Raw genomic sequence first — 12,426 nt, 5'->3', positions numbered from 1 at the left:
TCTGTTTTTTTTAACAGAGGACCCAAGATGTGAGGATGGCCATGGGGTTAGTTATGTTGGAGTGATGCAGCTGTGTAGTAATAGGGTGTCTGTAAGGTTTGGGTAAAAGAGAAACCCCTGAATCTCCAGTGAGAGCTGCATATTGCTTTCTCCAGTACAGAGAGGTAATTTTTTGTAATGCAGACACTGCAGATGTTAGATTTGGTAGTGAAAATGAGAATTATATTGTTCTTTTTGCTTTGAGATGGCCCATAGCAAATGCAGTAAGATGATAGATAGCCTTTCACAATGTTTAAAGGTTAAGCTAAAGCTTCCCCATGCTTGATTTCTACCACAGGTAGAAGCTTTTTGACTTGCCTAACTTATTAAATAATTTATTTTGCATATTTTTTGGCATTGCAATGTGCACCTGATGCTTTAGCTGGTACCTCAGATGTAACTGGTAACCCAAATACTGCAGATGAATGTTTCAAATAAATTTTTCACAGTTTTGAACAGGTGCAGTATTTTTTTTATTGCTGTGGTATTTTCTGCAACACTCCCAACAGCCATAAACTGCAAGTTCTAATTAAGTGTTACAGTTCTGAACAACGAGCTTAAAATGTAGATGACTTTTTGATGGCAAAGTGGTTGAGCTCTGTCCTTGTGTTGCAGCAGAGATTTGCACATATCTGTAATGAGTGTGTGATTCATGGCATTCTCCCTATGACAGAAAAGCTGATTGCTTTGTGGTTTCTTTAACAGCTCCAATATTTAAAGAGCTGAAGACTTTTTTTTTTTTAAGCTTTAACTTAAAAGTGCATCTTTAACAATATCTCATGCCTGTGAATCACAGTGTACAAGAATATAAAGTGTATGTTGGGTGCCCTTTGAAGCTGAGTAACTGATAACATCTTATTCTGGTTTTGGCTTTGGGAATAATTCTATTCCCCTGGCAAACTGGTGGTATTTCAAGTCTTTTTGTAGACTTTTGTCTTAACATAAGAATCAGTCTGTGAAGCCTCTGTGAGGTAGGGGAAGAGTCTCCTGAGTTCATTTCTGCATTCTGGGTACGGAGGAAAAAAAATAAAGCCTTTTTACAGTTGGTTTCTGTGTAGCTGCAACTGAACTGGATCCTTCAAGCCTGATATTTTTCATCTGTTTAATCATCTCAAAGCTGAGCTGCATCTTGTTGCTGGATTGCCTGCTGCATGCACAGGTGAAACAGTATTCTGGTAACCTTGTGAACAACCTGCCTCTCCCACAAGAGAGCTGCAGTCAAGAGTACCTGAAATGATATCCACTGCAGCTCTGGAGAGGTACGTGGTTGATGGTTCAGATCCATGTTCCTGTTACAGTGGAGTAATGAAACAGAGGTTTAAGCTCCTGAGCATTGTTATAAAGCTGAAAAAAAACCGATCTTGCTTCATTTTCTGAGATACAGCTTTGAAAATTCAGACTGTGGCTGGACAAATGCAGAGGGGCCTGGTCCTTGAAGCTCCTGCACACTGCTGTAGCCACAGGAGGCAGGCAGGACTCGCTCCCTCAGCAGGAGCTCTGCCACTCTGTTGTCCCGGTGCCAGTCACGGCTCCAGGCCTGAATGCCCCTTGAGATGAAGTGGTTTCGATTCTGTTGCTGCGTGCTTTGAACAGAGGCTGCATTGTGTGTGCCGTGCTCGTGTCCTGAGGCCTGCAGCAGCCATTTCCCAGCTCCCACCTGCTCCTGCAGCTCCCAGGGCAGCCAGGGAAGGGCCAGGCTCCTGCTGATGGATGTTCTGTACCTGCTCAATCACAGGCAAGTGGTGCAGGCTGGGCTCTGTGCTTGCCAGGCCTCCCCAGCTCCTGCCCGTGGCCACCTGTGGGATGGGTGCTCTGCCTAGGGAGGGCTGGGTGGAGGTATGGAATCCGTGGAGGTGGCCTCAGGAGCACCCTTGGCTGTGGAGGTGCCTTCCCACATTCAGTGCTCTCCCCTTTCCCTGTGGATGAATGGTGGCAGCTTTCCCTGTTCAAGCAGGTGTGTTGGAGCTCCAGGGCTTCACATGCCCATGGCAGCCACGTTCCCACCACTCCCATCACCACTTCTCCCCGAAGAAGCAATAGAACAGTGAAAGTCTGTGTGGAATCATCACAGACACCACACTGCAAGTTGAGAATCCTCCCCACTGTCCCCATATCCTCCTCCCTCCGTGGTCTTTGATATTCTCCATCACCAGTACTGCGTTCATGTATTTGCTGTGTGGGTTAAATGCATTTGAGTGCTGTGGACATGCCTGGAATGTGGTTTGCCAAGCTCTTGTGTTGTAAGGGGATGTAGAATGTTGCTTTCCTTTGCTCCAGACTCATGGTAGAGATTTGCATCTGGCAGATTGGCACAAATGGCACAGAATAAACAAACAGTGCAGCTTCCTTGTGTCTGAGGGAGCAAAGCCTGCACCATGCTCAGATTTCAGAAAACAAAAAAATAACCTAGAGAAGATATCACCTTTCTGTCCTTAAAGAAATCTTGGGACTACAGTGGAGCTAGTCAGTCAGGAGACAGATGAACATGGGGTCTCTGGAGCCTACCATGAGAACAAAGCACAAATTCAAGTGAGAATAGCTCCCTGTTGGATATGCAAGCTGATTCATCCAATAAATGGTGATGGCACAGGAATTTCCTCTTCAGTTTTCTTTTCTTACTTTTCTACAGTAAGAATTGCAGAGAAAACTCTGGCCTAAGCCACATGTATGTACTCATGCAATCATCAAAGGAACCAGTGCTGAGTGTACTGAGTTCCTCTCTACCCCTGCCCAAAACACACAAAAAATGACAGGCTTTGCCTTTCACTTCTTGAATAACTCCACTTTTAAATCTGACTCCTAAAACACAGGGCTGGGGTGGGCTGCTGTATATAACTGCATCTTATCTGAAAAGGTATGACAAGAGCCCTGGACAAATTTTGCAGGAATTAGGAATGGAAATATAGAACTGCCTGCGAGTCAAAGATTGTTGAGGGTTATGTGTAAGCATCATTCTCTGCTCTTGCTAAGCAAATTCTAGTTGTGGGCTTACTAGTGTTTGAAGTTTCAGCTCAAGAGACAGACTCTGCCCATCTCCAGGGCAAGCTCTGAGGAGCGGGGAGATGGGGCAGTAGCTCTGTAAGGTACTGGGTCTCCTGTCTGCTCACTGCCAGAGGTCACTGCTCAGAGCAGGTACAGACTGTGGACCTTGTCAGGGGTGGTAAAAGTTTTGGGTTGAGCATGGCTGCATCTCAAAGTTGGGTACTGAGGGGTTTTTGTCTTGCAATCAGTTCTGGGAAGGCTTTATCAGCAACCACAGTGTGTTTTTGGAAGGTAAGTCCACTCTTGTAATTGGTGCAAGCTGAAAACTGCCAGGGAAATATGGGTTTGTCTTTTTTGTGTTTTGCACAGAGATCCTCTACAGCACTTCAGCTCTTCACAGGTGGCCACTTTGCAAGTCTCCCAGATTCTGCATGCTCTGTTTGGGACACCAAGGGTTGAATTTAACCAATGGAACTGGAAATGAATTTTACCATAGACAATGATGGGAAATGCTAAATAACCTGGAACAAAGGGTGAGGGAAGCAGTTGATCTTTGTCACAAGTTTGGCACTCAAAACAAAGATTTTGGCTTCTGAGCCCCTGTTGTGAAATGGGATTTAGCCTGACCCCACCCTCCCTCACCTCCAGTGATGATAATGAAATGTTGGTGTCCAAATCAGTAGGCTGCTGCAGAGATGGACACCAAAGAAACGCCCTGGAGTAAATGAATAATTCTGTATTCTGCACAGGGCTTGGCTGGTGTTCAGTAAATACATTCCCTGTGTGGCCCAGACACTGTGCCAATGAAGACTGACTAGCTGCTCATTCAGCAATCACTCTCTTCAGTGCATTGAATATATGGAACCCTAGGCAAAATAACTGGGGGTCATAACTCCAGTTCTGTAACTCATTTAGAGTAGGCATGAGTCAAGTTTGTACCAGCAATTCTAGTCCTGGCACATCCCACTGTCAAGGACTGGATTTTACAAGCTGAACATCCTTAAGTTGTGCTGTTCTGAGGGGGTTTTGTTTGTTTGTTTATGACTGAAGTTTATTTTACTACCTATAATGTGTATATGTGATGTGAGAGACAGATCTATTTATGGATTGATGCAGAGAAATAGTACAGATGAATGTTTGAGGAAAAAACTGCAGGTGTAAACAGCCACATCCTGCTTGGACCCTTCTTTAGATGCGTTTTCCTCAAAGTTCCCAGGAATGATCTGCCAATTAACTGGAGAGGCAGGAGGGATCTGTAATGTTACAGTGGCTTTTGGAGATGATGGTTGTTTCTCGCAGTTTCTGCAAGACAAAGGTGAATTCAAGATTACCATGTGATTTTCACAAAATCTGCTATTGTAGAAGTTTGTGTCTAAAAGATAAGTCAGCATAATCCGAGGAATTTCTTTTTTCTAACTACAAGAACTATAAACAAATCTGTAAGTTATGAGGCAATAGTTGAGTCCATCACTAGATAATATGTGGTCAGTTTGACCCTGCTGCCTTAATTTAGGAGGTCATTTTCAAACCACTATAAAGAAGGGCTTTGTGCTGCCTTAAAGGGATATGGGCAATCTCTAAGAAACGAGCATACTCACAGAGACAATTCCTTTGGCTCAGTTTTTGTTTGGTTGTTTCTTTTTTGCTATCTGTGGTGCAGTAAATTAAAGCAAAAACAAGTCTGGACTTGGCACGCCTCTGTAAATAAACTGCTGTGTGTAAATTGACAGTTCCTTTGCAACCAGGTCATTTATAATAAAGTTTGTTATTTTCCCAGCAGAGAGCTTGTTTTGCCCAATATTAAGAGAATGCTTACGGTAACACCTCCCACCTCTCTCTGCACTGCAGCAGTTACACAAAGCTCTCACAATTTCAACTGTATCCTTTTAAAGTCTCGTTGTGTTGCCTGCTGGAAGAGATGACTTCAATATGTGAACTACAGATTAATAGTTCACCTCTGCTTGTTTGCGGTGTGCAGCTCACCTTAACTGTCTCGGTTCTGCCTCATTCCTCTCCTCCCACAGAGCTGCTGGGGCAGTGGGAGGTCTCAGCTGCTCCGAGTTCCTCGAAGATCCGGTTTGTGGCGGTGGCTGGTTACAGCCGTCCCTTCCTGACAGAGGTAAAGAGCTTTGGAGGCTGCATTTGGTGAACTGGAGCCTCCTTCAGGCAGTGTCCTTTCCCACCTCCTGTTAGAGCTGATCTCTCACTGTCCTTCTGTGTATCCAGCTCTCCAGGCAGAAACTGTGTCTGCCTGTGCAGCTGTGAGCACAGGGACAGTTCAGAGCAAGAAGGTTGTTGGGCATCTGCAAAAGCACCTGAAAACACTGTCATGGCAATGATCTGTTCATCGCTGGTGTTAGTAGGGAAAATGTATCAAACTTTGTAAAACAACTTCTCCTTACTGGTACAATTTCACTCTGGCCCAAGCTAGCCTTAGACTATTACCTGTTTTCTCTTTGGTCACCAGCTAGGAGTGAATGGGCAGATGGGCAAGTCTCTAATCAGCACCTGTGTCCTACTCACTTGACCTAGAGAGAGGATATTCAGGCAAGCAGTTTCATTCCTCTGGATGTTTTTTATACCAAATTGCAATCCCACCTTTCATATGTGACTCAGAATGAAGCAGGGACTGGCTTGAGGGACTGAAGAGGGCCTGTGTGCCTCAGCTGAAAGGTTTGCTTTGCTGATGGTGACATCATTAATAGAGAGAAGAGCAAAGTGGCCTAACTGTGGCCATGCCTTGACCAACAACCATGGCCCTTGGCAACCAGGAATGTTGAACAAGAAGGCCAATACAGAGAAATCTTCCCCCCACTTTCCTAAGGGCAGACTATTGCTGTAGGGGGAGAGAGGCCAGTGACTGGTTTTCCCAAGGACACATGAAGGGAGACACCCATCTAGCTCATGGATGTGGTGACAACATTGGGTGAATCAGAGTGTGCTGTACAGCTCGTGCATGCAGCAAAGTCGTGGTGACCCAGGGCATGGAGCAGTCTCAGCAGCCACGATTGCACTTGCCTGACCTTTGTTCCAGAACCAAAACATGAAGTGTCTTCTGATTCAGTAGGAAAAGGGACTGCTTAACTCTTGCATTAGTACAATTATTGAAGGAGCATTTGTTTCTCCCAGCACTTGTTCCTCCACGTCTGTGGACTCGCCAGAGTGACCAAGTCGTTGCTTTTCAACAGCTCTAGGAGTCAAGTCTCTATCAGACATATCCAGCCCTGAATGTCCATGCACCATCTGTTTCACTCAGGGCCAGGGCTGGGCATCCCCAGCTGCACAGTCCCACCACAGACACGGCAGCTGCCAAATGCCTTACTGGAACCTGAGGAAACAGCGCTGTGAGCGCAGGTTTGAGTCCATGGGACCTCGTTTCCTGTGGGAGGAATACGGGGAGACCTGCAGCTTGGGCTGTGAGGTCTGTATTTCTGTGACACGATCTGCCACGGAGAAATCCATCTCGGTGTGAAGGGCCTTCACCCTCTGTGCTGTTGGAGCTTGGAGCTGTGATGTGCTTCAGTTGAACCTTTCCTGGCTTGCAGAGGGTGCCCAGCACATGGAGCAGGAACAGGAACTCCGTGCCCGCTCCTGCCCGTGGAACAGCGCAGCCCTGGGCGATTGCTGAGCCACTGGCGGCACCTGCCGGTATTCTGCAGAAAGTTCTGGGTATTGCTGATAAAAAAAGCAGCAGCGGTTCAGAGCAGGACACACACGACCTCAGGTACAGAATGCAGTGATGAGGGTTAACGAGCTTCTCCCTGCTTGCTGTGGGAAAATCCCTAACCACAAAGAAAATCCCTCCAGGAAGGTACATAATATTTCCAAAACTCCCCGTTTTCTAGGAAACTCCCTCCAGATATTTGGGCAGCATGTATCAATATAGCTGTAATGATTTGCACATTATTAGATGAGCCCACATTCAGGATCCACCTAAATGCTATTTATTTCCTGCACTGGAAGCGGTGGGATTTCTCTGGTTACACTGTGTTCTGTAATAATATTTCCCTCTGTAAATTTTACTGCTTCTTCACGTCAACTGAGGTTTAGGCTGTTGCCGTGGTGTATTTCTGTCTTAAATAATTACTGCTTGTGGTAGTACTGCCAGGTGCCTTCAGCATTTCCAAATCAAAGCAAAAGAACAGCTTGGTCCTGAGGGCCCCGTGGATGGACACGAGTGGGAGATGGGGGCATAGGTTAGCAGAGCACTAAGAGATGGTGTGATAATGTACACTGAAAATTTTTACTTTGTTTTCATAAATCCCTAGAACGTTACCTTCCAATTCAGCATTTGTGCCAGCTAGTTGATATTCAGTTCCAGCTAGTTGATATTCAGTTTTGTTTCCCATAGGGGGTAAGGTGGGGATTTTTTCCTTTTTTGTAGCTTCTTGTTCCCACTAAGATATTCAGAGGACGTTTACCAGTTTTCAACCACATTTGACAGACAGCTATTAACTTCTGACAATTTAAGATGTGGTCCTACAGAAGAAAAAGACCCTAATACTGCTATTATTGAGGGGAAAGGCTGGCAAGTTCCCTGCTTGGTAGACCCCAGGTCATCCATGCTAGGCAGGAATGAGGAGAGGCATTACAAATGAGAGTCATTAGTACTGCTTCTCCCAGAACTACTTGTTCTATCTCAAGATCTTGTATCTTTTATTGAGAGTTGCTTCCCTCCCACTAAATCCACAACATTCATAGCATTTGCCAAGAAAAAGTCATGCCCTGCTGTCCTGACCATTCCTGTACTCTGTACACTGCAGCGTGGTAGGCGTTATTAAGGGCTGGATAAAACTGTGAGTGAGGCACTCTGTACAGCATCTGTGCTACAAGAAGATGAAGATCTCTTGTCTCGCTGCATGACTCTCCTCGGGAGGGGTGTAGCAAGATGCCAGTTCAGTAGCTGTCCCTCCTCCTCGTGCTAAATCTCCCAAGCCTCTCCTTTAGGTTTGCTGTGAACAAGCAGGATTTCCAGCCAGATGTCTGTCTGATTTACACCCATGTAAATCAGGGCTGACTCTGAGTCTCTCCTATCTTCAAGCTGTCCTGGTGTGTTACAGACCTGCTGTGCTGCACCTGTGCTGACAGCAGCATGTAGGGCAGGAGGGTGCAGACATCCCTGAGCCAGAAAAGCGTGGGTTAGTACAGCTCTCTGGTGCAAAGCTGCACATCATGGCTCAGCCTGCGTTCGCTTGGAATCAGGCCCAAGCTAATAAACCCGACCAGATTGCTTCCAGACCCAAGCTGGCCCAGGAGGAGCCAGTGCAAATGTCACTATGCTGTGGTGCTTGCTCTGAGCTAGCTTAATTGTCTGTGTGGGCACGGGCCAGCTCCTGCACCTGTGGGGCAGGCAGGGAATGAGGCACATCCATAGACTGAGGCGCTGAATGCAGCTGGAACTGCATCACCAGAGGGATGTCTTGGCCAGGTTGTACCCACCTCCAACACATCTCCTGCTTCCCAGCCCCTGTCCTTGGCAAGGCTGTGCTCTCTCCTGCTGCTCCGCTGTGACATGCTGCAGTGGCTGTGGCTTTCGCACAGTAGCTGTTTATAGGGCACTGCCAGCTGTTCAGGGGCGACTTGCCTTGTGGATGTGCAGTGCCGGGGCAGCCGCACGCCTGAGCAGACTGCCTGGGGACAGGCACAAGGACCCTCGACGACCGCGGACAAGGGAAAGGGTCCGGGCCCATGGCAGCGGGAGGGAAAATCACGGACCGCTCGGGAGGCAAGTGGGCAACTGCAGGGACTCTCCGCACCGGGCGGGCACCAGAAAGGTGCGGACCCAGGGCACACCTATTCTCAGGCTGACCTTGGCCCACCGGCCCCCGCAAGCACGGCCTAACCGCGGTCCCCGTGCCGCGTTCGTGGATCCGCAGCCGGACCGGGCCCGCGGGCGCACCCCGCTGCCAAACCCCGAGGGGCGGCCCCGGCGGCACAGCCCTCCCCCTGCCCGCCCCGGCTGGCCCCGCCGCCGCGCCAGGGTAATGGCCCGGGCCGCCTGCGCTCTGGCAGCCGGCCCTGCGGCGGGGGAGTGGGGCTGAGCCCGTGCGCCCGGCGCGGCGGCGGGAGCCGGCGGGCAGCGCGTCCCCCCGGGCGGCCCCTCCCAGGTAGGAGCGCGGGGGCGCGGCTGTCACCGCGCCCGGCCGGGCTCTCCCCCCTCCCTCCCTCCTTCCCTCGGGGACCGGTGACTCGGGGGCCGCGGCCAGCCCGGCGGTGGCGAACCCGCTTTGCCACCGCGTCCGTGGTTGCCGGGGCGGCCGCTGTTCGGATGCCTCAGCTGAAAGGCACCGGCCGCCAAACAACCCGCCCGTGTGCCGGGTCCCCTCCCCGCCCCTCCCGGCCGCGCTCGCCTTCCCGGGAGCGGCTACGAGCAGCCCGGCTGTGTTGCCTAGAGAGGGAGCGAAGCCGACGCGCGGCATCGGCCGCCCCGTCTCTCACGGACGAGCCGCCGCCGGGGTCCGAGCGCCCCGGGTCTTCCCCCGTCCGGCCGGTGTGTGTGAGACAGCGGGCGGGGGCCGCGGCATGAGGGCAGCGGGGTGAGGTTTGCGGGGTGAGGTTTGCGGGGTGAGCTTTGCGGGCTGCGCCGCCTCACGCGCGGCGGTTACCGGCCGTTGGCGGCGCGGGGCTGAGGCGGGAGGCGGCGGCACGGAGGGCACAGGGCTGAGGCGGGGGCTGAGGCGGCGGGTCCGCCCGCGCTGACAGCCCGTGTGCCCTCGGTGCAGGAGAGCGGCGGGGGCCCGGGCAGCAGCAGCCGCAAGCGGACATGCACTGTGAGCTCGCCGCGGCTCAGAAAGGCAGCGCCCGCGTCGAGGTGAGCGACAAATGCCAGGGAGCGTCTCAGAAGGATCTGCCGCGGGTGGCTCGTCCCGGCGCTGGTAAAGCTCACTTGAATCCTCAGATGTCCTTTAAAGTATCTGTCAGTAACGGCGGTGACCACACGGAGCCTCAGCAGAGCCCCCCTGAGATGTCAGCAGCTCTGCTAGATTTCATCCCCAAACGACCCAGCATATTTGAGAGGATTCCGATTCTGCCCAGGGCGCAGGAGCTGCGATGCGCTAGAGGCTCGAAAGATTATTTCCAGCAGCAGAAACATCAAAGCGTGAAGGGTGAGTTTGAAAATGCATGAACTAAACACTACCATCACCAAAAACCTATTCACTACACAAATAAAAACGTAACAAGCTTTCCCCCCCCCCCCCCCCCCCCCTTTCTGGTCTTTAGTGTATTTCCTAACTTGTTTATTTAACTTCAAGCTTTAAAACTTTTTTTCCCTGAGCACCTTGGTGGGACAGGATAAACCAGACTGTACTTTTCCAGCGTGAAGCTGAGTGTCTCTCAATAGTATTTAAAAATATAGTATTTAAAAAATCTTGAGACCAGCATCTTATTTAGTTGTCCTGAGCTGGTGCTGCTCATGCAGTCACTTCTCAAAGGTGGTTTTGGGCTTGGTGCTGAAGACTGGGCTGGTCTGTCCTGCGCCAGAGAGTTCGTGTGGGGTGTTTGTTTGTGAGCGTGCCTGCCTGACAATAAATGCCTGGTTCTTATTCAGCAGTTTCACCACGGTTGCTTGGATTTTATAGTTTGTATTTCACGGAGGTGTTTCAAATGCTGGATTCAGGCGGTGAATCCTCAGACTTGGGAACTCCTGGTGCCTGAAAGGTCAAATTCTGCTAGTTAGCAAATGCCTGATTTTCAGCTCTCCATCGTTAAAGAAAGTGGCACTGAAGTAGGGTTAGGAGTTGCTTACTAAAAATCTGTTCATTACACGTTTCAGCTAGAACTGGTTAACTCAGCTGAAATTCGTTAATCAAAATTCAGTTTTAAAATAATCCCTCTGTCACTGGATGGGCTCAGAGGGAATTGGAGCATTTCTTTATGCTACAAAGTCGCTTGCAGAGACATAGGTACACCTAAGGTGATTAACATTAAGATAATGTTTTCTGTAAAGTTAAAAGGTAATTCTCTTTTTTCTTTTCCTATCAGTTTATTCACATTCTGTATTTTAGATATGTAAGTGCAGTTATCTTGTCACTGTAAGACTGTTCTCACTGCGATTTTTTCCAGTTCTGTCCATTCTTCTGAAAATCAAAAGTAGGCTGCGTGCCCTTGGACTAGTGACATTTTCCTTTGTGAGCTTGTTACTTAGGGTGATGGCACCTTTCACTGCCACGGAGTTATGTTAATGAACACCTCGATCTGTGCTAGGTCTGTCCTGCAGCCTCGAGGATGTGTTTGTTCATCACCACTGAATACAGACAGAGTGGAGCACCAGGTTATAAATTACCTTTTTTATTTTTCTGTTTGTTAATGCTGCAATTCTTCTCTCCTGATTAAAAAAAAAAAAAAAGAGGTTGTTAATGTTTGGCAGGAGTGAAATGAAGGTCTGTTACACAGGCTCCTGTTTGGAGGGGGGAGAAGGAGGATTCACGTAGTATAAAGGGAGAGCTACAAGCTCTTGTATCGTGCCTGTGGAAGGGACTCAAGGGCTGTTCCAGTCCCTTGTGGTCCCACGGGTGAGGTTGGTGCCACTTGACAGGGTTCATACTAGCTTAAAACCCTGCCCATGCATTGCCCTGTCCAGGAAAACTGTTGAAATACTTTTAAAATATTTTTTTTCCTTTGAGCTGTTTAGCCCTCTTTTCATGCATATCCCTCTTGTTGTTGAAGAGGGCAGGAATTCAGGGAGGGAAAGAGGAAGAATTAAACTTTGCATTCACTTGGGATTTTTACAGTAGATGTAGGTGGGCATGGGAGAAGGTTCCTAATTCATCTTTCCTGACTGATCAATTTCCCATTTTCACCACTGGGGGAAAAAAAGTATTTTACATTTTGTTGCTGTTTTTGTTTAGCATGTTTTCTGTCCAGGGTGTTACCTTGTGGTTGCTTCAGTGTATGGGTGACTTGAGTCATGGCAGTAAGTAGGTGTCCATGGGCAGGAGAGGGCTCATTTAACTGAGCAGGAGGATTTGATGGATAATGTTGGATTTTTCCAAAGATGGCAACACTGAGTTTTTTGGCTGGCTTCCTGTTGTTTGTTGGGGTTTTTTGTTTGGTTTGATTTTGCCTTTTTTTTCCTCCCCAAGAAGACATTTTCAGGAGGAGTTAGGGAAAGTAAAATTTCAAGTAAAATTCTAAGTCTGATTTAAAATATGTGGGATGTGCTGCTCCTTCTGACCTGGACAGTGTCAGCAAGTGCTTTAATGTCCACAGGGGTATTCTGGAGTGCTCACTGTGCTCCAGCTCACAAATCAGAGTGTGTCTAAAGCGGGCTGTGCTGCAGACAGCAGAGCTGCTGCTCTTTCAAGGAGCAACACAAACCATCTCCCACCAACCCTGGTTCCTGAGGAAGATAAAGGACTGGAATAGCATGTGGATGTGATATACCAGGATAAAGCTAAGATGGGG

The 12,426-nt window shown here is 48.8% G+C and overlaps 1 protein-coding gene across 1 annotated transcript in view; it reads left to right on the top strand.

Moving 5' to 3' along the window:
• The first annotated feature begins 9,289 nt into the window (after nt 1–9,289).
• GLIS1 (GLIS family zinc finger 1) overlaps nt 9,290–12,426 on the top strand; it is a 177,966-nt gene continuing 174,829 nt past the window's right edge. Inside the window, 3 exon segments of the mRNA XM_054286108.1 lie at nt 9,290–9,476; nt 9,479–9,511; nt 9,744–10,127. Coding sequence (XP_054142083.1) covers nt 9,290–9,476; nt 9,479–9,511; nt 9,744–10,127 — 604 coding nt within the window.

The sequence above is a fragment of the Melozone crissalis genome, unplaced genomic scaffold, assembly GCF_028551555.1.
Source record: "Melozone crissalis strain CALT ecotype California unplaced genomic scaffold, PUWL_Pcris_2 ptg000045l_1, whole genome shotgun sequence".
Taxonomy (NCBI): Eukaryota; Metazoa; Chordata; class Aves; order Passeriformes; family Passerellidae; genus Melozone; species Melozone crissalis.
The sequence above is the reverse complement of the archived record's forward strand: the minus strand, read 5'-3'. Positions and strand labels throughout refer to the sequence as shown.